Source organism: Lipotes vexillifer, unplaced genomic scaffold (assembly GCF_000442215.2).
Source record: "Lipotes vexillifer unplaced genomic scaffold, Lipotes_vexillifer_v1.1 scaffold1378, whole genome shotgun sequence".
Taxonomy (NCBI): domain Eukaryota; kingdom Metazoa; phylum Chordata; class Mammalia; order Artiodactyla; family Lipotidae; genus Lipotes; species Lipotes vexillifer.
Genome location: NW_006775104.1, coordinates 1,863,988 through 1,890,845, shown reverse-complemented (window position 1 = coordinate 1,890,845; position 26,858 = coordinate 1,863,988). Strand labels below are relative to the sequence as shown.

Here is a 26,858-nt window from a genome sequence, read left to right as displayed (position 1 = left end):
GAATGTGGGTAGGAAAATCCAGGCTCCTCTTGAGAACCAGGTACTAGGGAGCTTTCCAAAGTAATCTGGTCTCCTGGAAAATTCTGGTTCCAGGAGCCAGGAGAGTCTCCATAGCTGGCCTGCAATAAAATCATAGGTATAACTGAAGTTAACGGAATCCAGAGGGATCTGAAGGTTTGGGATTGACGGGAAGCCAACATTCCCACAGCCAGCAAAGAGTGTGGTCAGGGAACTGACGGGCAGCCTCTTTGCCATGTCGTGAAAGTCAGTGTAAGTGCACTTACACAGCTGATAAAAACCCAACGAGGAAGTTTGGCAGTAAAACTTAATGGCCCATCAAATCACAGTCAGGAGAGTAAAACGCAGTCAGGAGAGTAAAACTGCTCCGGCTTCTGACTGTCCTCCTCTGGCTCTCCTGCAGCCCACACTGCCAGGACAGCCTGAAGGCCAGGCCCGGAGGCTGGGGTCAAGGCAGTCACTGCTTATGACCCACAGTTCCCCAGGCCAGGCGGGTGCCAGCGAGGGAGACGTTTGCTCCGCCAGACCTCCCTCCTCCTTGGGGCCTGGCTGGTCTCATCGTCACAAACTCTATTTACAGAGGTTTATTGTTTAGCCTTAGTATCTTGTCTGAGGAGCAGAGGGAATTGATGTTAGTAGTGAAAACCGTAACGCTATCAAGAGAACTCTTGGGAATGTATGGTAACTTCAGAACAACATTCAGAGATGTTGGAGATTTCCAAAGATGTTTTCCAGACCTAGTAAGGATCGGGGGAAGTGTATAAATGGTGGTGTGGAGAGGAGGGTATGCACATAGTAACTGGCTTGGCTGCTGGTTTTACTAAGTAGAGGTGTTTAGTTAAACTAGCAACTATTTGGTGTGACTTTTGCCCCAAAAGGATTTAGTTCAGTTAAACCTTGTGTGCACAGGTATAACCTGAACAACACAGCCATGAGGTTCATTCATTCACAAAGTGTGTGGGATGCCATCCTTAGTGGTGAGTGAGACGGACATCCAAGCCTGTAGAGAGCTTACATCCACTTGGGGGTTTGGAAGTTTCAAGTAAGCACATTACTCCAGCTGTTTTGAGTACAGTCAAGAAAATAAGCAGGCTATTGGAAGTGAGTGTGATGGGTTGAGGCTTCTTGGGGTTAGGTGGTCAGGTGGTCAGGGAATTTCTCTAAAGAAGTGAAATTTGAACTAAAGCCTGCTTGATGTGAAGTGATCAGCCACGCAGAGTACTGAGGGAAGATCGTGTTCCAGGCAAACAGCCCGATAAGAGCCATGGGGGTAGAAATGAGCTTGGTGAGATAGGAAAGCAGAAAGAGGCCATAGGCTGCAGAGTAGAGGACAGGAGGGAGATGACCTGAGTGGAGGTTGGAGGGTAGGAAAGTCCGATGGTGTGGGACTTGTGGCTGTGAGAAGGAGTTTGGATTTTGATCCACTTGTGATGGGAGCCATTGGAAAGTTTGTTTTTTTTTTTTAATTTTATTTAGTTAGTTAGTTTTGGCTGCATTGGGTCTTCGTTGCTGTGTGCAGGCTTTCTCTAGTTGCAGCGAGCGGGAGCTACTCTTCGTTGCAGTGCACGGGCTTCTCATTGCAGTGGCTTCTCTCATTGTGGAGCATGAGCTCTAAGGCGCACGGGCTTCAGTAGTTGCGGCTCGCGGGCTCAGTAGTTGTGGCTCACGGGCTCTAGAGTGCAGGCTCAGTAGTTAGTTGTGGCGCACGAGCTTAGTTGCTCCATGGCATGTGGGATCTTCCTGGGCCAGGGATCGAACGCTTGTCCCCTGCATTGGCAGGCAGATTCTCAACCACTGCGCCACTGGGGAAGCCCCATTAGAAAGTTTTGACCAAGGGAATTTGATATGATTTATGATTTGAAAAGATGCCCTGGCCGCCCCTAAATACGAAGAGACAGCAATATAATAGTCACAGGGCACTACAAAATGAAATGCCATTGGAGTATATGAATAAGATGTCTTCTGTGAATAGAAGAGAAATAGGTAGTTCAGTGGGGCTGGAGTGAACTGGAGACTCAAAGTAGGGGCCAGAGCCCAGGTGGACACTCCGCATGGAGAGGTCTCAGCCATCAGGGCAGGGACTGTGATGAAGTGAGCTGGGTGCTGGGGGACAGAACTTCAGGGGAAAGGTCAGCTCATGTGGTCACAGCTCCAGCCAGAAGATCCACCTTTTAATCCCATCTTGTTTAACGGTGGCCCTGGGATCCCCAGTTTATCACTATCTCCCAGAGCTGTCATTTCTGATGATCCCTGCCCTGTGTCTCGTGGGGCTGCTGAGATAGTGTGTGGAAGGCCAGTGTAGAAAGCAAGCGCTTTTATTACTTGGCAGAGTCCTGGGAGATGGGGCCAGAGGTTCAGGAGAGAGCTGTGAGTACAAGCCAAAGAATCTGGCACCTCCTGACATGTCCTCCAGCCACCCTTCCTGTGTCCAGTGCAGACATCGTGGGTCGATCACAGCTCTTCTTGCCAGTGAGCCAATTCTCTGTCTTAAGAGTCCACCTCCCGCCCGCCACTAATAGAAGTTGGCAGGCGATGTGGAGTCTATTTGCTTCCCCAGCGGGCAGTGGCTTCAAAGGGCTGAGCCTGGCAAAGGTATGAAGGTGAACTCCCTCATCTTCAGGGGTCCTGCCTCATTGACTGGGACATTTTGGAAAGAAACAGTGGTTTTCTATGAGTGGGTTTGTCTTCTTTCCCCCCACTCCCACCCAGTCCCACCACCCACCTTGACCGTGGGGCCTGCTAGCACTGGCCTGACATCACCAATCATAACGTGGTAGAGGAGAGGGTGCTCAGGGGAGCATCCCCTTCCTGCCCCTCCTGCCTGCCATGGAGACGACTTGGAGCCTGAAGCCCGGGTCTCCTGAGGCCTGCCCAGGCATCCTCCCTTGTGCTCTGCTGGGCTGAGTGGCTCTCACTCAGGCCGCTCACTTCCTACTCTCCAGGGGAGACCGAACTCTTGGGTGACAGACCCTCCATCAGCAAGAGAGCCTCTGAGCTTCCTTTTCTCCCTGTCTCTTCATGCAGGGTGAGCTCCCTCTGCCCCTGTCAGGGGAGGTCACCTCGGGGCAGGGTGCAGGGAGCGGTCAGCCTGGAGGCAGGCCTGGGGGTTCCTTTGAGAGTTGTAGAGCCTCCTGACTGTAAGCCCCAAAGAGTGGTTTATTCTTTTTATTTTAGTGAGAATCAAAAAAAAAAAAGTTTAAGTCTTAATATATGTCATGTTAACTCAGTAGAATCCTCCTTAGGATATCCGATTTACTCCAGACATGCGGATCTTCGTGGAAGGATACCTGAGCCTGGACACCTGTGGGGACAGCTTGTTGTTCTTCTATGGCCCCCCACCGGGAAAGTGACTACCTCGCGGTCAGCCCTTCGTTACCTTGGCCTCTTAACCAGGGGTCTGTGAGCCGGTCGGGGCATTCGGAGCCCTCTGAAGTTATTCATCAGTATGGAACATATATGCATCAGTACGGGAGAAGTGGGGGAGAAGCTTAAATTCTCAACAATGTCAGTGACCCAGAAAAGCCCAGAGTCTGCCCTGAGCTGAGGAAGATGCTCTCCCTTTTGCTGTTGTGGGCGGCTGCTGCCTGCAGGGAGAGAGGCCCGCTGGGAGTCCCGAGCTGGACCATGGCCTGTGTGCTTTCCATCTGGGGCACGGCTCAGTGAAATAGAAATAGCACTGCGTGCTCTACATGCTTCAGGTACATCCTGTTAAATGGGCTTTTGTGGTCACTCTCGAGACTCTGCGTAGCATCTGTGTATAAGATTGGTTCTGTGGGGAAATCACATTTTCAGTTCCAAACAAACAATTTACCAAAACAAAAAAAAATGCTTTTGTAACTCAGTTGTTTAGAAAGTGCAAATGGGTTGTGATAACAGTGTTCATTTCTGGAAAATAATTTTCTTACATTTTAATATCATGATGACTTTGATACCTGTATGGTTCATGGGGGTCCCAAGTGGGCTCTAGTCAGACCATGAGCCCACAGGTGTCCCTCCCCCTTGCTTGGGCCCATTTGAGAAGGACCAACATGTTGGTACGGCTGAGAATTGTAGCCACTCCCTGGGCTGGATTCCATCAGTGAGTTTCCTCCACCAAGTCATCTCATGGCTCCCCCAGAGCACTCTGTCCAGAGGAGGGCTTGATAACACTGGCCTGGGTTTTCTGTTATCAGCATGTGTGTGTGTGTTGAGGGGGGCAGTTAGGGTAGCCGCTGTGGGGCCCCCTGTCCCTGGGAGGAACAAGTTGAGAATGGACTAAGGAAGTTGGAACAGGCAGGAATGGAATGGACCTGTTTGTGTCTCAGTGCCATGTGGAGCTGAGCTCTGCAGGAATGACCTTGGAGGAGAGAGGAATTTTTGTCCCAGCCAAGTGCTCAGATGGAGGCAGGAAAGCTGTTTACATGGCTCAGTGGCTCCTGGAGGGTGTGGGAGGTCTTCTCTGATAATACTGGTGTGTGTCTGTCTGCCTTCCTTTGTTTCTTTCTCTTTTGGGTCCAGATTCTTTTTTTTTTCTAATTAAAGTATAGTTGATTTACAATATTATATTAGTTTCAGGTATACAACATAGTGATTCAATATTTTTATAGATTGTGCTCCATTTAAAGCTATTACAAAACAATGGCTATATTTCCCTGTGCTGTATCCTTTTTGTTTATTTATTATATACATAGTAGTTTGTATCTCTTCATCCCATACCCCTGTCTGGCTCCTTCCCCCTTCGCTCTCCCCACTGGTAACCACCAGTTTGTGCTCTATATCTGTGAGTCTGTTACTGTTTCATTATATACATTTGCTTGTTTTATTCTTTTAGATTCCACATGTAAGTGATAAGGTAGAGTATTTGTCTGTCTCTGTCTGACTTATTTCACTAAGCTTAATACCCTCTAGGTCCATCCACATTGTTACAAATGGCAGAATTTTATTATTTTTATGGCGGGGTAATATACCATTGTATATATGTATCTTCTTTATCCATTCATCTGTTCATGGACACTTAGGCTGCTTCTGTATCTTGGCAATTGTAAATAATGCTTCTATGAACATTGGGGTGCATGTATCCTTTCAAATTAGTGTTTTTGTTTCTTTCAAATACATACCAAGGAGTGGAATTTCTGGGTCATATGGTAATTCTATTTTTAGTTTTTTGAGGAACCTGCATACTGTTTTCCATAGTGACTGTACCAATTTACATTCCCACCAACAGTGTACCAGGTTTCCCTTTTCTCCACATCCTTGTCAACATTTGTTATTTGTAGACTTTGATGAGGGCCATTCTGAAAGGTGTGAGGTGATAACTCATTGTGGTTTTGGTTTGCATTTCTCTGATGATTAGCGATGTCTTTGGGAAAATGTCTGTTCAGGTCTTTTGCCCATTTTTTAATCAGGTTGTTTTTTTGTTAGGGTTTTTTTTTGGGTTTTTTGTTTTTGTTTTTGTTTTTTGGGGTTTTTTTTTTTTGATATTCAGTTGTATGAACTGTTTATGTATTTTGGATATTAACCCCTTACCAGTCATATCATTTGCAAATATTTTCTCCCATTCAGTAGGATGTCTTTTCATTTTGTCAGTGGTTTCCTTTACTGTACAAAAGCTTTTAAGTTTACTTAGGTCCCATTTGATTATTTTTGCTTTTGTTTCTTTCGCCTTAGGAGACAGATACAATTTGTCAGTGTTCTGCTTGTGTTCGCTTCTAGGAGTTCTACAGTTTCAGGTTTTACATTTAGGTTTTGAATCTGTTTTGAGTTTATTTTCATATATGGTGTGAGAAAATGTAATTTTAATTTCATTCTTTTACATTTAGCTGTTCAGCTTTCCCTGCACCACTGCTTGAAGAGACTGTCTTTTCTTCTTTGTATATTTTGCCTCCTTTGTCATAGATTAATTGACCATAAGTGTGTGGGTTTATTTCTGGGATCTCTATTCTGTTCCATTGATCCATTGTGTCTGTTTTTGTGCCAGTACCATACTGTTTTGATTACTGTAGCTTTGTAGTATAGTCTGAAGTCGGAGAGAGTGATACCTCCAGCTGCTTTGTTCTTTTTTCTCAAGATTACTTTGGCAGTTCAGGGTCTTTTGTGGTTCCATATAAATTTTATGATTATTTATTCTAGCTCTGTGAAAAACGTCATGGGTATTTTGATAGGGATTGTATTAGATCTGTGTAGATTGCTTTGGGTAGTATGGACTTTTTTTTTTAATATTTATTTATCTTTGGCTGCGTTGGGTCTTCGTTGTTACATGCAGGCTTTCTCTAGTTGCGGCACGTGGGGGCTACTCTTCATTGCGGTGAGGAGGGCTTCTCACTGTGGTGGCTTCTCTTGTTCTGAAGCATGGGCTCTAGGTGCACAGGCTTCAGTAGTTGTGGCACGCAGGCTCAGTAGTTGTGGCTCACGGGCTCTAGAGTGTAGGCTCAGTAGTTGTGGCACATGGGCTTAGTTGCTCCATGGCATGTGGGATCTTCCCGGACCAGGGCTCGAACCCATGTCCCCTGCATTGGCAGGCAGATTCTTAACTTCTGCGCCACCAGGGAAGTCCCAGTATGGACATTTTAACAATATTAATTCTTCCAATCCATGAGCACAGGTTATCTTTCCATTTCTCTGTATCATCTTCAGTTTCCTTTATCATTGTTTTATAGTTTTCAGAATATAGGTCTTTCACCTCCTTTGTTAACTTTATTCCTAGGTATTCTTTCCTTTTTGATGCAGTTTTTAAACAGGATTGTTTTCTTGCTTTCTTTTTCTAAGAGTTCATTATTAGTGTAAAGAAAACAACAGATTTCTGTATATTAAGCTTCTATCCTGCAACTTTACTGAATTCATTTATTAGCTCTAATAATTTTTTGGTGGAGGTGTTAGTGTTTTCTCTATATAGTATCATGTCATGTGAAAATAGTGACAATTTTGTTTCCTTTCCAATTTGGATGCGATGCCTTTTATTTCTTTTTCTTGTCTGATTGCTGTGGCTAGGACTTTCAATACTATGTTGAATGAAAAGGGCAAGAGGTGGGCATCCTTGGTCTTGTTCCTGATTTTAGAAGAAAGGCTTTCAGGGCTTCCCTGGTGGTGCAGTGGTGAAGAATCCGCCTGCCAAGGCAGGGGTCACGGGTTCAAGCCCTGTCCCAGGAAGATCCCACATACCGCAGAGCAGCTAAGCCCATGCGCCACAACTACTGAGCCTGAGCTCTAGAGCCCTCAAATTTGGATGCGATGCCTTTTATTTCTTTTTCTTGTCTGATTGCTGTGGCTAGGACTTTCAATACTGTGTTGAATGAAAAGGGCAAGAGGTGGGCATCCTTGGTCTTGTTCCTGATTTTAGAAGAAAGGCTTTCAGGGCTTCCCTGGTGGTGCAGTGGTGAAGAATCCGCCTGCCAAGGCAGGGGACACGGGTTCAAGCCCTGTCCCAGGAAGATCCCACATACCGCAGAGCAGCTAAGCCCATGCGCCACAACTACTGAGCCTGAGCTCTAGAGCCCTCAGTCCACAACTACTAAGCCCGTGTGCCACAGCTACTGAAGCCTGCGCGCCTAGAGCCCATGCTCTGCAACAAGAGAAGCCACAACAATGAGAAGCCTGTGCTCCGCAACGAAGAGTAGCCCCCGCTCACCACGACTAGAGAAATCCCATGCACAGCAACGAAGACCCAACACAGCCAAAATTAAATAAATAAATAAATAAATTTATAGAAGAAAGGCTTTCAGCACTTCACCATTGAGTACGATGTTAGCTGTGAGTTTGTCATGAATGGCCTTTGTTATGTTGAGCTGTGTTCCCTCTATACCAACTTTGATGAGAGTCTTTGTCATGAGTGTATGTTGAATTTTGTCAAATGCTTTTTCTACATCTATTGAGATGATCGTGTGATTTTTATCCTTCCTTCTGTTAATGTGTTATATCATGTTGATTGATTTGCGGATACTGAACCATCCTTGCATCCCTGGAATAAATTTCACTTGATCATGGTGTATGATTCTATTACAAATTCAACTTCACTACTAGTGATCAGTCTGTTCAGATAGCCTCTGTCTTCCTGATTCAGTCTTGGAAGGTTGTATGTTTCTAGAAATTTGTCCATTTCTTGTAGGTTGTCCACTTTGTTGGTATATGATTGTAGTATTCTCTTATGATTTTTTGTATCTCTGATATCAGTTGTTATTTCTCCTCTTTCATTTATTTGGGTCCTCTTTTTTCCTTGATGAGCCTGGCTAAAGGTTTATCAATTCTGTTTATCTTTGCAAAAACCCAGCTCTTGGTTTCACTGATCTTCTGTATTGTTTTCTTGGTCTCTGTTTTATTTATTTCCTCTCTGATCTTTATTATTTCCTTCATTCTGCTGATCGTGGGGTTTGCTTGTTCTTCTTTTTCTAACTCCTTTAGATGGTAGATTAGGTTGTTTATTTGAGATTTTTCTTATTTCTTGAAGAAGACCTGTATCACTATAAACCTACCTCTTAGCTGCATCCCATAGATTTTGGAAAGTTGTGTTTCCGTTGTCATTTGTCTCGAGGTATTTTCTGATATCCTCTTTGATTTCTTCATTGACCTGTTGGTTTTTTAGTAGCATGTTGCTTGGTCTCCACGTGTCTTCCTTTCTTGTCTTTCTTTTTCCCAATAATCAGTAGTAGAATTGTGATGCTGTAAGCTCCCAAGCAGTAGCACACCCCATGAGAAGGCCAAGTCACATGTCCGCCATCCATTTAGCCTCGTCCTGTGCCCCCCCTACCCGCAACTCCCCGCCAGATTTCCCTTTAGAGTCATCTCCAGCCTGAGCCAGTCTGGTCCTACTCGCCTCACAGCCCCTTCCGCGTAGATGCCAGAGAGTACTCTTTCTACTAAAATGAAAGCAATTTACAAATGTCCTGTCATCCCTGACACAAAGTGCTTGCTTCCTTTTTAATGTATCAAATGTCATTATTCATAACATATTACTGCATTCAAGTGTTGTAAGGAGAGGAGGGCAAAGCAGTCTTTATCCCAAGAAAATACCGCTTATTTGGGGATGACAAGTCAGATCACTGTGCCTGTCATATCATCCTCTTCCCTTATTGGGACAATTGGAACTTGATGTTTTCCCATACTCTTGCTTATGCGAATTCTTATTGCCAGTTCAAGGCCCCGAATCCCTTCTGCCCTGGAGAGGATGACAGTGGTGACAGTAGCATAGTGCTGGGAAGCACACGCTGCCAGTGGCTGTGGCCTCCAACCAGATTGCTTGGGTTTTCAGCCCAGCTCTGTGATCTGTGGCTGTGTATGTAGCCTTGGGCAGTCATCCACCCTCTCAGTGCCTCAGTTTTCTCATCTGTAAAATGGAGATAATGTAGTTCATACCTTGTAGGGCTGTTGTGAGGGTATAAAGCACTTAGAGCCACGCCTGGCACACAGGACCTATATGCATATCACCAGTATTGTTGATGTAATTATTTCATTTTTGCCTCTTGTGCCCCTCCCACACCCCCACCCCCAGTGGATCAGGCAAAAGATTTCTTTTCTCTGAGCTGGTGCTGTTCTTCTTTTCTCCTGGGTACCCCTGGTATCTGGGACTAGGACCCAGCTCTCTTACGGAGGCAGGGGACATCCCTGGAGCCTCTGTGCCATGGACATGGTTTCTCTTGATTTCTTCCTGCAGGGTGTGGACACTGTAAGAAAATGAAACCAGAGTTTGAGAATGCAGCAGAAGTCCTCCACGGAGAAGCAGATGTAAGCTTCCTTTCCTTAACTCCTCCACCGCTCTCTCCTAAAGAGTCAGTGATAGGAATCATTTCAGTGACTTTCCCCTGCAAGCTCTGTAGCAGCTCTCCTGGCCCCTGGAGGCCTGCGGAACTTCTGTGTCCCCGAGTAGATGTGTCTTAGTCAGACAGGTGGGGCCCCTACCAGGGATGGAGGGGTGCAGGGAGATTAGAGTCACATTCCCATACCCTTCCAGGTGACCTCTGCCAGGTCATGGCTCTGGGGTGAAGCCCCGAGTTTCTCCCTCTTTTCTGTGGGAGCCTGCCGATTGGGAACAGCCACAGTCTACACAGCCTGGCTGGTGGGGGAGATTAAAAGGCTTCATCTCAGCCCACAAATGAGAATGATGGACATTCCCGTGTCCACTTGTTCCTGGGATGTATGAAGTTCTCGCCCTGTGAGGTTTCGGCAGGCCCTCGGTGGGTTGGTGGCTGGTGTCCGGGCTCCTCTTCTGCCAGCACCGCATCTGAGGCTGTCATGCATGGTTGGCCTCTCCCCCGTCCCAGAGCTCTGGTGTCCTTGCAGCTGTTGATGCCACCGTCAACAAGGCCCTGGCAGAAAGATTCCACATCTCCGAGTTTCCTACGCTCAAGTATTTTAAGAATGGAGAGAAGTATGCAGTGCCCGCACTCAGAACAAAGAAGAGCTTTATTGAGTGGATGCAAAAGTAAGTCTGCTGGTCTTGATAGCACATCTTGGTCCCTGGCTGTTGGCCACTGGAGAGGGCCTTGAGGAGATAAGTAAACCTTAGGAGCCGCTGACCTTGGCTCAGGGCCTGAGAGCCAAGACAGCTATGACTTCCCAATCCTGACGCCACCTCTGGTGTGCTGATCACGTGTACTCATCCAGCAGGTCACACACGGGTAGCCTTTCTGGGTGCAGTTTCATCAGCTCCAGTAAACCGTGTATTTCTATTTTTAGGACTCCTTCCCCAGTGTCCTGGCCCCAGGTTTCATCATCTACATTTTATTCCATTCCCTTTGAGTGAACGAAGGAAACACACAGCTCTTCACATCCAGAGCTGGACTCACAGGGACCCAGGTCTGGGCCTTCAGTAGTGTCCGCAGTGCAGCCTGTGGTGGTTTGGGGTTGAAAATAAAGGTTTGAAGAGCTCCCTCAGCCTGGGTATTAGTTTGCTAGGACTGCCACAACAGGGAACACAGAACCTGTGGCTTAATAGCAGAAATTTATTTTTTTCACAATTCTGGAGACCAGAAGTCCAAGATAAGATGTCAGGAGCGTTGCTTTCTCTGAGTCTCTCCATGTCCATCTTCTCGCTGTGTTTTCACACGGTCTTCCCTCAGTGTCTGTGTCCTAATCTCCTCTTCTTAAAAGGACACCTGTGTGAAGTTGGGTTAGGGTCTACCCTAATGACCTAATTTTAACTTAATTACCTCTCTAAAGACCCTATCTCCAAATACAGTCACATTCTAGGGTAGTTGGCATTAGGACTTCAACATATGAATTTGGGGCGGGGGACAGACACAGTTCAGCCCACGACAGCCTGCAAGTCCAGAGAACACGAGGAGCCTTGCAATTGCTCATCCAAGTACCGTGGAACCCGCAGTTCTTAGCATTTCCCCCTCCTGTGAGGGGACTAACTGGGCCACCACACAGGTGCTTTCTCCTGTCCACACCCCTCCCCCGAGACACACACACATACACGCGCGCGCATGCATGCATCCACACATAACTTGAATATTTGAGAATACTGCCTTATTTCAGCACTGGGGGGAACATGAAGTAAAAGAAGACATACTCCAGCCTTTGCAGAGGCCCCTGGTACATGGCATAATGATGTCCACGTGAGAACCAAGACTTTAGGGTCACAAAGTGACGTGAGAACTGTGCAGAATAGCAGCATCCATAAGGATTTACTTTGTTAGGACATTGGTTCTCAAACCTGGGTGGACGTAGGTGTTACAGGTGTTGAGGTGCTTCTTAAAGTGCAGATGCTAGGGCTGCTGTCCCTGAAGCTTTGATTCAGGAGGTGTGAATGAAACCTTCAGCCATGGGGTTTTGAGAAACGCCAACTTGTGGAATGGGATGAGCCACTAGGTTCAGGAGAGGCCCTGGCAAGAGGTGAGTGGGCTGGCCAGGTCCAGGTCTCAGCTTCCTACTGATCGCTGGGAGTAGATTCTAAGAGTAGCCAGCCCTTGTCTTAGGGACCAGAACGGAGCAGTGGTTCATCTCCAAGAGGAACGAGGTGCTCTCTCCTCCGGGCCTTTGGTGCAGGAGGCAGGTTGCTCTACACACCCTCCTCTCTGGCCTCGCTCTGGTGCCAGTGCTGGTTTACTGGGAAGGACTGAGCAGAGTGGGGCCTCAGGTGAGGTCCCTGGTGCTTGCACTGTGGTTAGAGAGCTGGGGAACCAGAGCATTAATCGTTGCTAATCCCCGCTCCAGAAGCCTGGACACAAATAGCAAGCATGGAGGGTCTCTGTCCTTCCTGTCCATAGTCACCACTGCTGAGCGCCTGAAAAGCACTAGGGTAAGAGCATGGACTTTGTTTTTTGGTTTTTTTTTTTGCGGTACACGGGCCTCTCACTGTTGTGGACTCTCCCGCTGCGGAGCACAGGCTCAGCGGCCATGGCTCATGGGCCCAGCCGTTCCGCGGCATGTGGGATCTTCCCGGACCGGGGCACGAACCCACGTACCCTGCATCGGCAGGCGGACTCTCAACCACTGCACCACCAGGGAAGCCCAAGAGCATGGACTTTGTTTTTTGGTTTTTTTTTTGCGGTACACGGGCCTCTCACTGTTGTGGACTCTCCCGCTGCGGAGCACAGGCTCAGCGGCCATGGCTCATGGGCCCAGCCGTTCCGCGGCATGTGGGATCTTCCCGGACCGGGGCACGAACCCACGTACCCTGCATCGGCAGGCGGACTCTCAACCACTGCACCACCAGGGAAGCCCAAGAGCATGGACTTTGGTGTCTAAGAGCCCTGCACTCAGGTCGTGACCCCAAGCCATTTACTTGACCCTGCTAAGCCCCAGTTTCCCATCTGTGAAGTGGAGACTATACTTTTCCCATAGACTTGTCCAGAGAATTAAATTGGATTATTGTGCTTTAGCACAGTGCATGGTGTGTGGAAATACTCAAAGAGAGGAAGCTGTGTTTATTATTGATTGCAGCTCTCATGCAGCACTGTAACTGACAGCATCACCCCCTAAGTGCTAGAACCTTCCCAGCCTTTGCAGCGTGCTTTGATAGCTGTTGCCCCATTTCATACTCAGATCCTACTGAGGCCAGAGTTTTTATTCCTATTTCCTTGGTGAAGAAACTTAGGTTCAGAGAGCTGAAGGGCCTTGCCTAGGGACAAATAGTGGTTCTTTGGGGAGTTTGGAAGGAATCCTCCAGGCAGAGCATAAACAGCAGATGCTCTGAGATGAAGGGTTATGGTCACCAGCAGGAGGACAAGCAGACAGTGTCGGGGGAGGCTGATGGCACTTCCAGGCTTGTGCACAAGTGGCCGCGCTTGGGTGACTGAGATGTGCCCACCAGCAGGCCAGCCCGGGGAGGCAGGATGCAGGGACAGGGCAGAGCGGAAGGTTGGTGTCAGCCGAAGAGTCCAGGGTATTTGACAGGGCACCTGGAGGGCAAAGAAGTGGGGAAGACAGGAAGGGTGGGAGGGGCCGGTCTCGGTCACGAGAGCAGGGGTGCCATTAACCAAAACCAAGAAGTTGGGGAAGAAAGCTGTTTTGGGAAGTGTGGACGAGAGGGGAGAGTTCTAAGTCTTGTTGGGATTGGGGTGACAGTGGGACCTCCAGGTGGAAATACCTGCAAAACACCTGGAAATAGGGGGCTTGGGTGAGAGGCCAGGGCTCGAGTGATCCTCAGCCTAGGGGATTATGGAAGCCACACAGATGGATGAGATCTTATGAGAATTGCAGGGGCACGGAGATAGAACCAGAAGAAGAGAGAAGGCTGTCGGGAAGGTAGGGAAGGGGTCTCTGATAGGAGGGCTTCTGAAAGGTGAGAGAGGCCGTGGGCTGCCTGGTGCTGCACTCATGCTGCCCTCGCTGGGTACAAGGCCTGAGGCCTGGTGGTCAGAAGCCAGGTGGTGCCGGCGTGAAGGAGGGAGTGCAGGGGGTGCGTGTGGTAGCACGGGGTCCGGACCGCTCCCCAGAGACACTTCTCAGAGAAGGGAGAGAGAAGTGTGGTTGTAGGGAGGGGGACAAGGGCAGCAAAGGCTTTAAAAGACCCTGGAGATCTATACTTTTGTGAGGCAGAGTGGAGGGAACCAGTGAACAGAAGGAGACTCAAAAATTATAAACCCTTATCGAATGCCTGTCATTTATGAGAGCGTATAGGCTCTTAGCAACTGTTAGTTGCTTGACCGACTGGGTGCTTTATATACGCTGTCTCTGCTCTTCGTAAGGAGCCCAGGAAGTAGGTCTCAACTGTACTCATTTAGCAGAAAAGAAAATGGAAGCTCAGAGGGGTTTGGTAACTTACCTAAGGTCACACAGGTGATCAGTAATCTGAATTTGAACCCAGACCCACCTCACTCCATGGCGCATGCTCTGTCCACCAGAACAAAGGCTCAGGAGCAGAAGATAATGGAGGGTGCTTCAGGGTCCCAGAAGAGGCGGGAGGGAGGGGAAGGGAGCCCAGGCTCAGGGGCTTCTCCCCATGGCAAGGAGACGACTGGAGAGGTCCTAAAAGCGACTCAGGCCTTCCACACCTTCACAAAATGGCTTCTTACTAGGCTCCTTAGAGGGGATCTTTGCAGATGGTTCACAGTTCTTCGTGTTTCAACTGAGGTTTTAAATTCAGTTTTAGAAAGGATGCAAAGTGATTTTTTTTTCTCACGTGCTCTCCGAGTGGTGGGGGGTGGCGGAAGCGCTTGCCTGTACACGAGCTTCTCCTAATGACTGTCTCCCCTCCACCCCTGGTTCTTGCAGTCCTGAGTCCCCTCCACCCCCAGAGCCCGCCTGGGAAGAGCAGCAGACCAGTGTGGTGCATCTGGCTGGGGACAACTTCCGGGACACCCTGAAGAGGAAAAAGCACGCCTTGGTCATGTTCTACGCCCCTTGTAAGTAGCTGGGGCGCTCGCTTAGGGGCGAGGGAGAGGGCTGGGCCTGACTGAACTGAGAAGATCCCCCCAGGGACCAGGGCAGCCGCAGGCCGACTCTGGGCTGTCTGCTGTGAGCAGGTTTCATTCCAGGGTGAGGTCCTTCAGAATCCAGGTCCAGCTCTGTCAGGCTCTGTCCTCACATCAGTCCTGAAGCCCTCTGCTTCTGTCTGTGCCAGGGGCCTGCCTTGTAATTATTCAGTCCCCTTAACGGCCTGGAAACTCCCACCCGGCCGCTTCCTCCCTCCTGTCTGCTCCCTCCATCCCTGCAGGCACTGACTTCACCTTTGAACCCTGCAACTTAGTAGCTGGGAATTCAGCCAGCCCGGGTTAGGCCTCTGCTTCCCTCATCTTGCTGAGCACTCCCAGCCCAGCCTCCTTTCCCTGACCTTCCCAAGTGGCTCTGAAGCCATGGATTTGAAACTGTGGTAAAAGTACCGTCATAGTCACTCAGAGGTCCTCACCTTGATCCCCACTTTAATCCAAGCCTAAGTGGAGGGAATGACACGTCTGCTAATGTTGGTGTTTGTGGTCTCAAATTTTGTGTATTCCCATTTTAAAGTTGTTCATTGATACATAAAGGAAAGGCTCTTGAATTTCTCACTCTTCTATTGCCCTCTCTCTCCCCCAGGTTACAGCTTCACGTAATGGAATGGGGATAATAAAGCTGGGCTCCACAGAGAAGCAGGCAGCTCAGTTGAGTCCTAACCTCCTGCCCCTACCTCTCCAGTGTCAATAATCTGTAAAGTCTCTCCTCAGTTCTTACTGTCTGGGCAGGTCGCCTCCTGGCCCAGCCTCAGACCCAGCCCTCAGGCAGCTGACACTTCCCTCTGTTTTTGCCTTTTCTTCCGCAAGTGGGCCTTGTGCCCTGTCGGTTCCTTACAGAGCTTCTTGCTGTCCTTGTCTGTCCTTAGAGTAAGCCTGGAAGACTGAGCGGATTTTTAAGAAGTTGTCTTTCTTCTGGGCAGAGTTGGGGGTGCAGGACTGAGACTCAGGGGATGCCTGACTTGCCCAAGGCATGGCAGCAAGTCAGTGACAGAGCCCTTCCTGCAGCCTGGGCTGGTGCTCTCCTTTAGTCAGTCCCGATTCAGAGGGCGATTACTTTCCCGGCAGCCGGCGGGAGCCTGGCCAGAGAAGTAGGAGTCCTTGACCAGCCACTGGGTGGATTTGAGAAAGTCCAGATTAAATACTTTCCCTAGAAATGCTTCCCGGGCTTCCCTGGTGGCGCAGTGGTTGAGAGTCCACCTGCCGATGCAGGGGACGTGGGTTCGTGCCCCGGTCCGGGAAGATCCCACATGCCGCGGAGCGGCTGGGCCCGTGAGCCATGGCCACTGAGCCTGCGCGTCCGGAGCCTGTGTTCCGCAACGGGAGAGGCCACAGCAGTGAGAGGCCCGCGTACCGCAAAAAAAAAAAAAGAAATGCTCCCCGCTTCCCCCCAGACCTCAGGGGACGCCTACCCTGCTGGGGTGCTAACGACCTGCCTCAAGTAACCGCTGTGTGCTGGATGTTTTCCGGGACCCAGGATACAAGGGAAGGAGGCCTGGTCCCTGTCGGCTTCAAGGGCCTCACAGACTGCCCTGACAAAAATAACTAAACAGTCCACACGGGGGCCCTGTCACTGAGCGACTCACCTGTTGGCAGAGGGCTTGGTGCCTGGAGTCTCCCATCTCCCCTGCTGCACTTTCCTGTCCTGAGCTCTGCTCCAGGCTCCTGAGACGTGTGTGTTCATCAGTGGACAGAGGCAGGGGAAGAGGGAACTAGCTAAAGACAAAAAAAATCTTTAAAATGTTTTCAATGATAAAAATAATATATCCTTATTATAATTTATGTAGTATGTAACATATATATAAAGAACCTAAATACTACAGAAAGGTCGCACACCAGATAAAGGTAGGTATAAAGTAAAAAAGCAAACACCAACCCCCATTTCTCCTCTCCCCCCACTTCCTACCTGCCCAGTTTCTACACAGCTCTTCCTCCTGCTGTTTCATTGTTCTCTTCTGTTCCAAGCCCCCCACATTGCTCTGAATCATGGTCTGGTCGTGGTGACTGCCCTTTTTAGGCCAGCTTGGCTGAGTCTCTAGAATTGGAATTTTCTGTCCTGTCCTTGGTCTTTGTTCCTCTTTCCCCGCTCTGGGAGGCTGCTTTCGTTTCCAGTTACACAGAGGTGGTACCTTTTTAAAGAGCCCAAATTAAACAGTCATGCCTGTTCTGGCCCAACTGACACATCTGGGAAACATCTTCATGCCCTTTCTAAAACAGCCTCCCCTCTAGTTATTCATCTGCCATGCTCTTTCTTTTGGATAATGAGAAAATGAGATGTACCAGAGGCCATTAATCTGAGACCTAGATGCTTTAAATTGATGGCAGCAGGGATTTGCACTAGGCTGACAGTGACCTTTATACTTTAAGTAAGCAGAGAGGTTAGAAAGGAGAAATGAGTAGTGACACCAGATTTGGGGGAAGGGAGTAGCTTATTTCCGGCCAGCCTGATGTCTTAATGGGCGTCCATGTGCCGCTCACAGGGGACCTCTAGGTGCCACAGGGCACGCTTTGACGCGGTCTCAACCAGCACGTTGTGCTCTTTACACGTTTTGAAAGCTATATACGATCATTCCTTTGTAGTATGATGTTTTCGTGAATATGAGCCATTCTTCCCTTTGTTGGGTCAAATTAGTACAGTGTTCTTGTAATTGCCATTAGCACCTGTCATGAGTTCGGCTCTGCGAGGTACTTTATCTCAGTTCTGCTGTAACACGTAACCAGCCTAGCTCTCTTCTCTACTCCTGTGATGGATGCTGGGAAAATCCCCTTAAGCCGCCTCCCCATCACCATCCACGCTGCTCTGGGGCCAGCTGGCCACTCTGCCAGCCAGGCCACATGGGTGGTCCCGCCCATCTCAGGAAATGGCTCAGGTGCTAAATTCATATGTAGCTCAGCCTTAATTTGGATTCACAAAGCCCTTTGAAATGCCAGTCATTATTATCTTATTTTAAAACGGGAAAGAGCAGATGAGCCAGGCTGTCTCGGTTCCCTCCCTGCCTGGGTTTCCCCAAGGCCATGGGAGGGCTGTTTGTCAGGAAGCTGGCTGGAGCCAGGTCTGCCCATGGGGCATCTGGCCTCTCCCACCTGTGTTTTGATCAGAATTAATCACCACAGTCAGGGAACTCCTTCCCTCAAAGCAGTGCTGCTCTCTTGGCAGTTGGGTTCAGTGTCTGGAGGGTGGTTGGGAGGGGTGGGCTTGGGGTTTAATTGGCGAGCACTGAGGGAAGGGCCAGGAAAGCGGGTCTGGGACAGAGTGGCCTGCAGCTTCCTGGGCTTTCTGCTCAGTGGATGCTGCGCCGGGCTTGCTGAAACAGGAGGAGAAAGTGGTCCCACACAGGTCCCAGCCCCGGGCCTGAGACCTGTCACTGGAGCTGGAGGGGCTCAGGGCACCACATACACCTCTGTCCCAGCCAGGGCCTCCAAAACTACAGATCCTCGTCCCTGGGTTGGGAACCCAGGCCCTGAGAAGCGTCAGGGACTCCTGGCAGCTTATCCTCCTCTTAGCCTGACCTTGAGTCTCCCTTTCCTGGATCTGGGGTTCGGGTAGATTGTGGAGCAGGAAGGAAGGACAGCATGAGGACCAGGGGCCTGGTTTGGCTGCTCAGTCTGGGGTGAGGGCTGCTGGGAATGTGGGAAACAGTGGCACAGCATGAGTTGCCGGGGTCAGGCAGAGGGGCTGCTCCCAGCCCCCTACTTCCCCAGCCCCACTTTGTCAGTCATGAAGTGGAGAGACTTGCTGCTGTCACTGGGGCAAGAGAAGGGACCTTGTGACAGGCTCAGAATCCCGAGCATGCGTCCTCCTTTCTAAGCCCAAAGCTCCCGCTGCACCCTGGATCAGACTCTTCTGGACCCTGGGGGCAGCCCTGTGTGGAAGGAGCTTGCAGAGAAAGACCACAGTGTCTGTCGCCCCGACCCCCAGCCTCGTGGGTGGGTGTGTGATGGGAGAGTGTGGGGTGGGAGGTCCTGGGCAGGAATGGACCTGACGCTGGCACAGGCCTCCTGCAGAGCCCTCTTGCCAACAGCGGGCACGCAGTGGAGGGTCTGAGTGGTGGGGTTGATACGTGAACCCTGACAGTGGGGTGTGCAGGGGGGTGGGAATCGGATGAACCCCAAAGTCTTTTGGGTGGAGAGAAACTCCTGGAAAGGCTTCTCTGGAGGTTCCAGGCAGGGCCCCTGGCTCTGCAGCCTCCCTCATGTGTGTAACTTTCTCCTCCCCTCTCACACAGGGTGCCCGCACTGTAAGAAGGTCATTCCACACTTTACTGCCACTGCTGATGCCTTCAAAGATGACCGAAAGGTAAGGACCCCCTTCCTCTTCACCTCTCGTCCCGCCTCCAGCTTCCCCCTGCCACCAGTGCCCAGCTTCCCCCTGCCACCAGTGCCTACACCTTCCTCCCTTCTGTTCAGGTGCCCTCCCTCCCCAGACAGGTTCTGCTGAGGCCCCGGGGATTCCTGGCAACCAGGACATCCTTTTCACAAGGCAGGATAGAGCAGGCTGCATTTATGCTGCAAAATCAACTAAATGGGATACACTGAACTGTTACAGCCCTTCCTTGGAGGAGGGGGTGGTAAAGGGGTCATTTTGTTTATTCTTCTTTAGTGATCAGATCTTTTTACGGTAGGATCTGTGGTCATGCATTACTTGTATAATTAAAAGTACAAATAAAAAAAAATCCAAAAACAGTCGACTGGAGGCGGCCAAGGTGGAGGAGAGAGCACGGCCATGTGTGCAGAGCCTCATCCCGCCTAAGTGAGAGGCTCCTGCAGCTGCTGACTGATGAAGCACACAGTTAACAAGCTAGGGCTGCAGGTTGGATTAGAGAGCGGGCAGGGGGCCCCGGGCACATCCCCCCAGGCCGCGCCAGCAGCCAGGGCAGACTCCAAGGCTGAGGGGGTGTATGGCAGGGAGAAGACCCTGGAACTCAGACTGGTGCATCTGGGCTGCTGTTAAACTACGTGAGCTGGAAGACTCCCCAGGCCTCGAGTTCCCTTCTTCTAAAGTCAGGGTGCTGGTCTAGATGGTTTCAAAGGCTCTTCCCAGCCTGGGGCTCCATCATAGGAACCTGTCCCCTGAAAGACCCCCAAAATGCGCTCGCGCACACCCAAGGCCAAAGTCTGGTGCACCTCTGCCTGCTGCCTTATTTTCCCAGGTGGAATTGTCAGGTGCAGCCAGGGCAGGTGGGATACAGATGATGAGATCACCTTGCATCAGCCCTACAGTGGTGGAGATGGGATGGTGAGAGCTGTACAGGAACAGCGAGTCAGAGGAAGCCAGGATAGGCCACGGACACATATGTGAAGACTTAGGCTCCAAGCCCCTTCCCTGAACTTGGGGAGTCCCGTTGTCACCCAGAAGTCCTGCCTGTGCCCTTGAGGCACCCTTCACCATCAGGAGGGAATACAAGGGCCAGAAAAATTTTTCTCCTCTCCCTGCCACTTGGCCTGCATTGAGAGGGGCACGGCAAGAAGGGACTTCCTGTCTTCTGTCTCCCTCACCACTCCAGCCGATTCTGCCAGCCGGGGCCTGAGCACAGTGGCTGCCTCCAGTCTGAGAGCTCCGGCACAGCCCAGGCTGCTTGTCCCTGCGGGGCTGGGTGTTGGTTGGCGTGGGGAGGCCTTTACTCCCCGGGGCCAGGACTAGACTGGCAGTCTCTCCATATCAACTCCCATCATTCTTCACCCAGAACACTTGGTGCTCTGGACACACAGGAGAGTGACAGGTGTGGGGGCTCCCTGCCCCACCAGATGCTCAGGTCTCCACGCTCCGGGGTCTGTGAAGGGAACACATCAGTCCCAACGAGGCCAGGCTGGCCGTGCCCGCGGTAGGCAGCTGAGGGCCTTCCTCCTCTTCCCTGTCCCCTCTGTTGATGCAGAGGGGTCCCATTTCCATGGTGACCCCCTCCTTCTCTGAGATACTGATATGCCTTTGCTTAATTGTCTTAACTTGGGCCAGTAATGTTGCTGACCTTTTCCTGGAGTCATTCCCCCTGTTATTCCCTCTGTCCCTCCTTCCAACTTCCTTTATTCCAAGCCAGGCATCACTCTCACTCATTTTCAGGAACACACTTAACTTCTCTGTCCCAGGCAGTCGGCAGGCCTGGGGTTCCTGGAGGCGGCTCTCAGTAATAGCAGGGAAGCCTTCTGTCTCTGGTCTGGGGTACTGGTGCCATGATGGCTGGGTGCTACCCTAGAACTATCAGCTCAGAGCCTCTGGGGGATGGTTCCAGGAATGTGTGATTTTTAAGAGCTGGCTCTTCTGCTGGCCACAGGCTGGTGTTTGGGGACCACTGGCCTGTCCAGCCCTCTCCTTCTCCTCAAGCAGATCAAGGCCCAGAGAGGAGCTGCGTCTCTTGCCCAGGAACATGCAGTGGGTCACTGACAGCCAGAACTGGGTCTCCTGACTCCTTCCTGACACCCCATGCTGCCATCTCTGAGCCAGAACTGCATTTTTTTTCCCACCCAGAAGTTGGTCCCTGTTCCTTCCCCAATCAATATGCAGTTGGTTGTTCACTTCCATTTTCATAGCCAAAGTCAATATTAGCTCCTGCGGAGATTTATTTTACTGAATCAATAAAGCTGTGTGAGGCAGCTCATATTTTAACTGGGGAGCCTCCCCCTCCCAGGAGGTTACTGGGGACTTTAGCAGTTGACATGCTGCGGGGGAGAAAGGGCTGCACACTGTTAGTGTTGGAACAGAAGCATTCTGGACGTGGCCGTGGAGGACAAGGGTCTCAGGTGGAAGGCTGGTGGGTGCAGGCGGGGGTCAGGGGATCACCAGGGTGGCAAAGTGGGGCCTCTCTCTCTCCCTGTACCTCAAGGTGTCCCAGCCTGGGGGTAGGGGCTGAGGGAACAGCAATGCAGCACAGCTTCCGGCCAGGTGCAAGGTCATCCCAGGAGTGGGCTCTGGGGCAGCAGGAGCCCCTCTGTGATTGGCTTACGAGGTTCTGGCCGTGTTGCGTGTGCTGTGTATGGTCCCCCGAGTTCCATTAGAAGGGAAAGCTCCCTGAAGACAGGGACCTCGTTTGTCCTTGAATCCCCCACAGTCTTGACGCCTGAAACCTCTGTAAACGTTGGCTAGATGATGAAGGAACCAGATGACGTATTTGATGTTTCCTGTGAGCACCTCTTCTGCTAGTACTTTTAAAGCCTTACGTTGTGTTGTCCTCACAGTCATTTAGTCAGCTAGGTATTATTACTCATTTTACAGATGAGGAGATTGACTCTCAGAGATGTTAAATGATTAGCCCAAAGTTACCCAGCTGGAAAGGGGCAGCATCAGAACTGAAAGAATAGGCATCGTCAGAGGTCTCCCAGATGTGGACTCAGGGCCTGGGACTCTTACGCAGGGGATTTTGGGGGAGTTGGTCTTAGGAAGCAGTTGAGGGGATGGAGGAAGGGCAGCCAGAGCAGGTGTGTTAATGAGCAAATTACCGCATGGGTAACTAGGCTCAGTCCCTGGAGACCTCAGCAGGGACAGAGCCATCCCCCTCAGAGGCGAGAAAGCCAGGGGACATGTCTGCAAGCCCCATCCATTGTGGGCCTTACTTCTAGCTCCCTTCAGCAAAGAGTTGCAGGTGCCAGTGGCAAGTCAAGTGCTGGGCGAAGGGGACATTGCAGGGCACGACAACCACCTACCATGGAACGAATCTAGAAGTCAGTGTACGTTTGGTGCTGTAGGTGAGTCATTGCAGATCTTGAGTGGGTATAAGGCGGGCAGGCGCTTAGGTGAAATTGGGATAGATGCAAAGAGGTTTATTTGCTGCCTTCTTTCCAAAGAGTCTCAGTCACTTCCTGTAGAGGGGCCTGTGCTTGTCTCCCCTCTTCCTACAGAGACTGAGAGCAAAGGAGCCTTTGCAGCCAGAAGTAGCATTTTGTATATGTGGCTGGCAGCTATTTGAGGGGATTCAGAATAAGGACCCATTTTTATTTTAGTCGATTTGTAAAACTGTACACGACATTTCCCACTGCTTCCCACATTTCCCCATTTTAATGTATACAAATTAAATTCATAATTTAAACTGGATGCAGGGAGAGCAGCGGCCCGGAGCAGCGCTCATCAAACGCTTTCACAGCCTAGCAGGGGAGTGACAGCCCCTAGCCGAGGGCTGGACACAGAGGCTGCCCCATGTGCGTGGTCCCCCCTGGGCCGGCCTCTCAGCACCTGCCCCGAGAAACGGAACCCTGAGGACGGCCAGAGGAGGCTCTGCCTCCCGTTTCTGAAGAATTCAGGAGGGTCTTTGGAGGGCAAGCTGGGGCTCTCAGAAGCCTGCAGGGGCTAGCCTGCTGGTGTGCATGGACGCAAGCAAACAGCAAGCTGACCCTGCCTGAAGGAGACAGCCGCCCTTTTCCAGCCACACGCTGCCTATGGGAAGGCAGGGTAAGTGCCCTCAGATGTGGCTTTTAAAGAGAAGCTGGAGAGCCAAACTTTACATAAAATCTTCTGGCTGTTTTTCTAGGTTGGCAGCTAATTCAGATTTATGTTTTTAAAATATTCTGCGTGGGCCAAATAGAACAGGACTGAGAGCCAGAGAGGGACCGTGTGCAGAGTTTGCAGACTCTGCTCTTAAGAAGTCTCATCATGTAGAACGTAACGTAGCCGAAGAGGTGGAAGGGGGGCGTGAGGGCGGGTGAGGGAGGATGAGTGACTGGTAACCAGATTGCAGGCCACAACTCACTCTTCGCTGCCTGTCAGCGCTGCTGCCTGCGGAACGGTAGCCCCGCTCACCTGGGCACAGGTAAGAGACCGGTAAGCGTTGACCGTTGGTGGCCTGCAGGGGCTCTCCTACCTGGAAAGGGGGCCTCCATCCAAATAGAAATAGCCAGCAGCCAGAGAACTCTGTGAGACACGGCTGTTCAGTAGTTTTAAACCTCCAGCGTGGTAGTAGTTCTGCCAGGGCTCCTGCGTGGGTTGTAGCCCTCGGGGGCACCGTGCCCATTCCTCTCCCAGGCAGGTCCCAGCATGGGCTGGTCCTAGCTGGGTGCTCTTTCCTCGGGCCTTCACGCAGCTGGCTGCCTCCTCATCACTCAGGTCTTAGATCAAATGTTATCTCCTTGGAAAGGCCTCCTTGGCCATCGTGGCGAAAGCAATCCCTCTGGCCATGGTCTTATCCAAGCACCTTCTTGATTTCTTCAGAGTGTCCCTTGGACTTTGCAGTGACCTCGCTTGTTATGTATCTGTTAACTGCCTTCCTGCAGTAAGAATGTCAGTCGCTTGATGATGGACTTTGTCAAGGTCACCACTGTCCTCGTAGCATCTAGAACAGGCTTGGCCCATAGCAGGACTTCCATCAATGCCTCCTCTCATCAGAAGCTGCCGGCCCCTCTTCTGTAATGCTTGTGGATTGCTGTTGCCTTTAATTGACCCTCTCCCCTCCTTCCCTGCTCTGTGACCCTCAACAGGAAAAAAGTTTCCCATGTCTGCTTTTTACCCTCTTATTGGGAAAGAACAATAAATAAGGAAAAGCTACCCTGCATGTGGAATTTGTTCATTGGGCAAGAACAGGCCAACGGCCAGTTAACCTCCTTCTGACCAAAAACTGTTTGCTTTGCTCATGCTGAACTCTGTCTCGGTTTCTGGAGTGTGCTCCCCTGGCTGGAACCTGCTTCTCCTCAGCCATCAGGACTTGGCCCACATGGCAAACTTTGCAGAGCACCTCTGTGCCACTCCCTGGGCCGTCTTGGCACCCTGGACCACCTCCACACACCTCCTGTCACGCCTTCGATTCACCTCTTTATCCAACTCCCTGACCAGATGCTGAGCTCCTACTGGGGACAGAGCTTGTGTCCGAGGCCAGTAGGAGTCATTATAATAGCGGCTAACGTGTACTGACCATTAACCATGTGTCAGGTCCTGTGCCCTTGCACCTCACCTGATTTCTCTCACTCAGTCTTCATAATGTCCCGATAATCTAGGTACTGTTATCTCCATTTTACAGACGAGACATTGAGGCACCAAGAGGCTAGGTAATTTTCCTTAAGTCTTAATATGCAGCCAAGCCAAGAGTTGCACATGGGAAACTTGACTTCAAAGCTCTTATTCTTAACCTTGGTACTACCCCGCCTCCCCCAAAAGATGTTCAGGAAATATTAGTTGATGAACAAATGAGTCCCACAGTGCCTCACAGAGCATCCCAAAACTTGTGGTGTTTACAGATGCTTTCAAGTCATAATTTCCTTTACAGTCATTATACTCTTGATTTTAAAGGGTAGTCTGAGGGCATTCCAAGCTAAGTCCCCTAACCTCACCTGTCTGCCTGGGGAATTGAAAACAGGCACTCTCAGACTCTGGAGCTCTGGGCTGGGGACGCTTTCCTTCAGCGTATCCCTGCTTTTGGGGAGGAGATCAAAAAGCAAATGATGTGGGTCTCAAGTACAGCCTGGTCCAGGCCTCAGCTCTCAGACTGGAGACCCCCGCGCTGACCCTCCCTTTCTTCGGGCCCGCAGATTGCCTGTGCCGCTGTTGACTGCATCAAAGAGAAGAACCAGGACCTGTGTCAGCACGAGGCCATCAAGGCCTACCCCACTTTCCACTACTACCACTACGGGAAGTTTGCAGAAAAGTACGACACCAATCCGACGGTGAGTTGCAGGGAGGCACCTGCCCCAAGCTCTGTCTGCTGACGGGCAGGGAAACAGCCGCTGAGGAGGCTTCCCGGACAGCACAGAGGTCAGCTGCAATGCTCAGAGCTGAGAAGGCAAGGCTCTGGCCAGGCTGAAAGAAAATCTCAAGGGGTTTTCACACAAGTCCTGGCCCCAGAACCGGGGGGGTGCGGGGGTGTGGTGTGGATTCCAGGGTGCGGCACAGTTTCCTCACCCACTTTTCAGGGCTTCTCTGTAGCCAAGCGGACCCTCCCCACATGGCCAGCTGCCGCCACCCCCGCATCGCCTCCCCCCTGCGCCCACCTCCGCCCGCTCCCCCCGCGGCCCCGCTCCCCCACGCCCGGGCCTCCTCTCTGTGTCCGGAGGAGTGAGCACGCGGCGGTGGTCAGGGAAGGGGAGTAAGGAGGCGGGGGGCACACATCCGCATCAGGTTAAAGTTCCTTTTTCTTATCTTTCCCTCCCCTACAGGAGTTGGGATTTACTAGTTTTATTCGAACGCTCCGGGAGGGAGACCATGAGAGACTAGGAAAGAAGAAGGAGGAGCTGTAATTTCTGCCTCAGAGAAAAAGCTTTTCCCTTACACTGTGAAGGATATACCTGTTTTGTTGTTGTTTCTGAATTTCCACGTGTTCTGAAGATGAAGTTTTTTATAGCCGCTTACGGCCGTTTTGTACAATTTTGAAATAAAAGTAAACCAGTTGTTTGGTGGTGTGGGTTATTTCCAGGGAGCCTGTTCTAACAGATAGATACCCGTGTTCTCCCTCCTTCCACGTCCTCTCCTGGGAGGTGGAGAGCCCCACGCCAGCCATAGTCACGTCTGCCCGGAAGGGACTGGGGGGCAGGTGGGTGAGGAGGGAGGCATGGGATACGGGCCCTATCAGCCACTGGAGAGCAGAACAGGGGAATCGGACCACAAAATATCCTGTTGGAAAATGACTGATTTTGAGGGGAAATACGTTAAGATGATCAGGGAAAATGGGATTGTGAAGCTGACGGGAACCAAGCATTAGCTTTTTCTGGATCATTGCGGGTTTCAGTTTTGGTGTGTTTTCCTGGAATGCATTTACATATTTCTCTTTCTCCAGCTATTTCTGTCTTCTCTTGCTCTCTCCATTCCCTCCGAGCTCTCCCTTTAAAGAAAAGTAAGTCTCCACTTAGGGATGGGTGCAGCTGTCAAGCCCAGGCTGGAAGGGGCATCTCAGGTGGACTGGGAGAGGGGCCTTCGTTCAGCTGCTTGCTCGGCACACTGGTTGGAAGGGACGGTGTGTGGGACGTGGTGGCCTACTCTCCGTGTGCAGATGCCGGTCTGTAAACCAGCTCCCCTCGCCCCGCCACAGGAACCTCCACATCTTCGCACTGCATCCTCATGGATGGGCGTCACCCAGGCCTCACTCTGTC

At 50.7% G+C, this 26,858-nt stretch overlaps 1 protein-coding gene across 1 annotated transcript in view; it reads left to right on the top strand.

The window, feature by feature from the left end:
- PDIA5 (protein disulfide isomerase family A member 5) overlaps window positions 1-26,163 on the top strand; it is a 94,703-nt gene extending 68,540 nt beyond the window's left edge. The window contains exons 12-17 of the mRNA XM_007449695.1: window positions 9,641-9,711; window positions 10,248-10,408; window positions 14,647-14,777; window positions 19,088-19,158; window positions 25,305-25,439; window positions 25,929-26,163. Coding sequence (XP_007449757.1) covers window positions 9,641-9,711; window positions 10,248-10,408; window positions 14,647-14,777; window positions 19,088-19,158; window positions 25,305-25,439; window positions 25,929-26,009 — 650 coding nt within the window. The 3' untranslated portion in view covers window positions 26,010-26,163. The remainder of the gene's footprint in view (window positions 1-9,640; window positions 9,712-10,247; window positions 10,409-14,646; window positions 14,778-19,087; window positions 19,159-25,304; window positions 25,440-25,928) is intronic.
- Window positions 26,164-26,858: the final 695 nt, after the last annotated feature.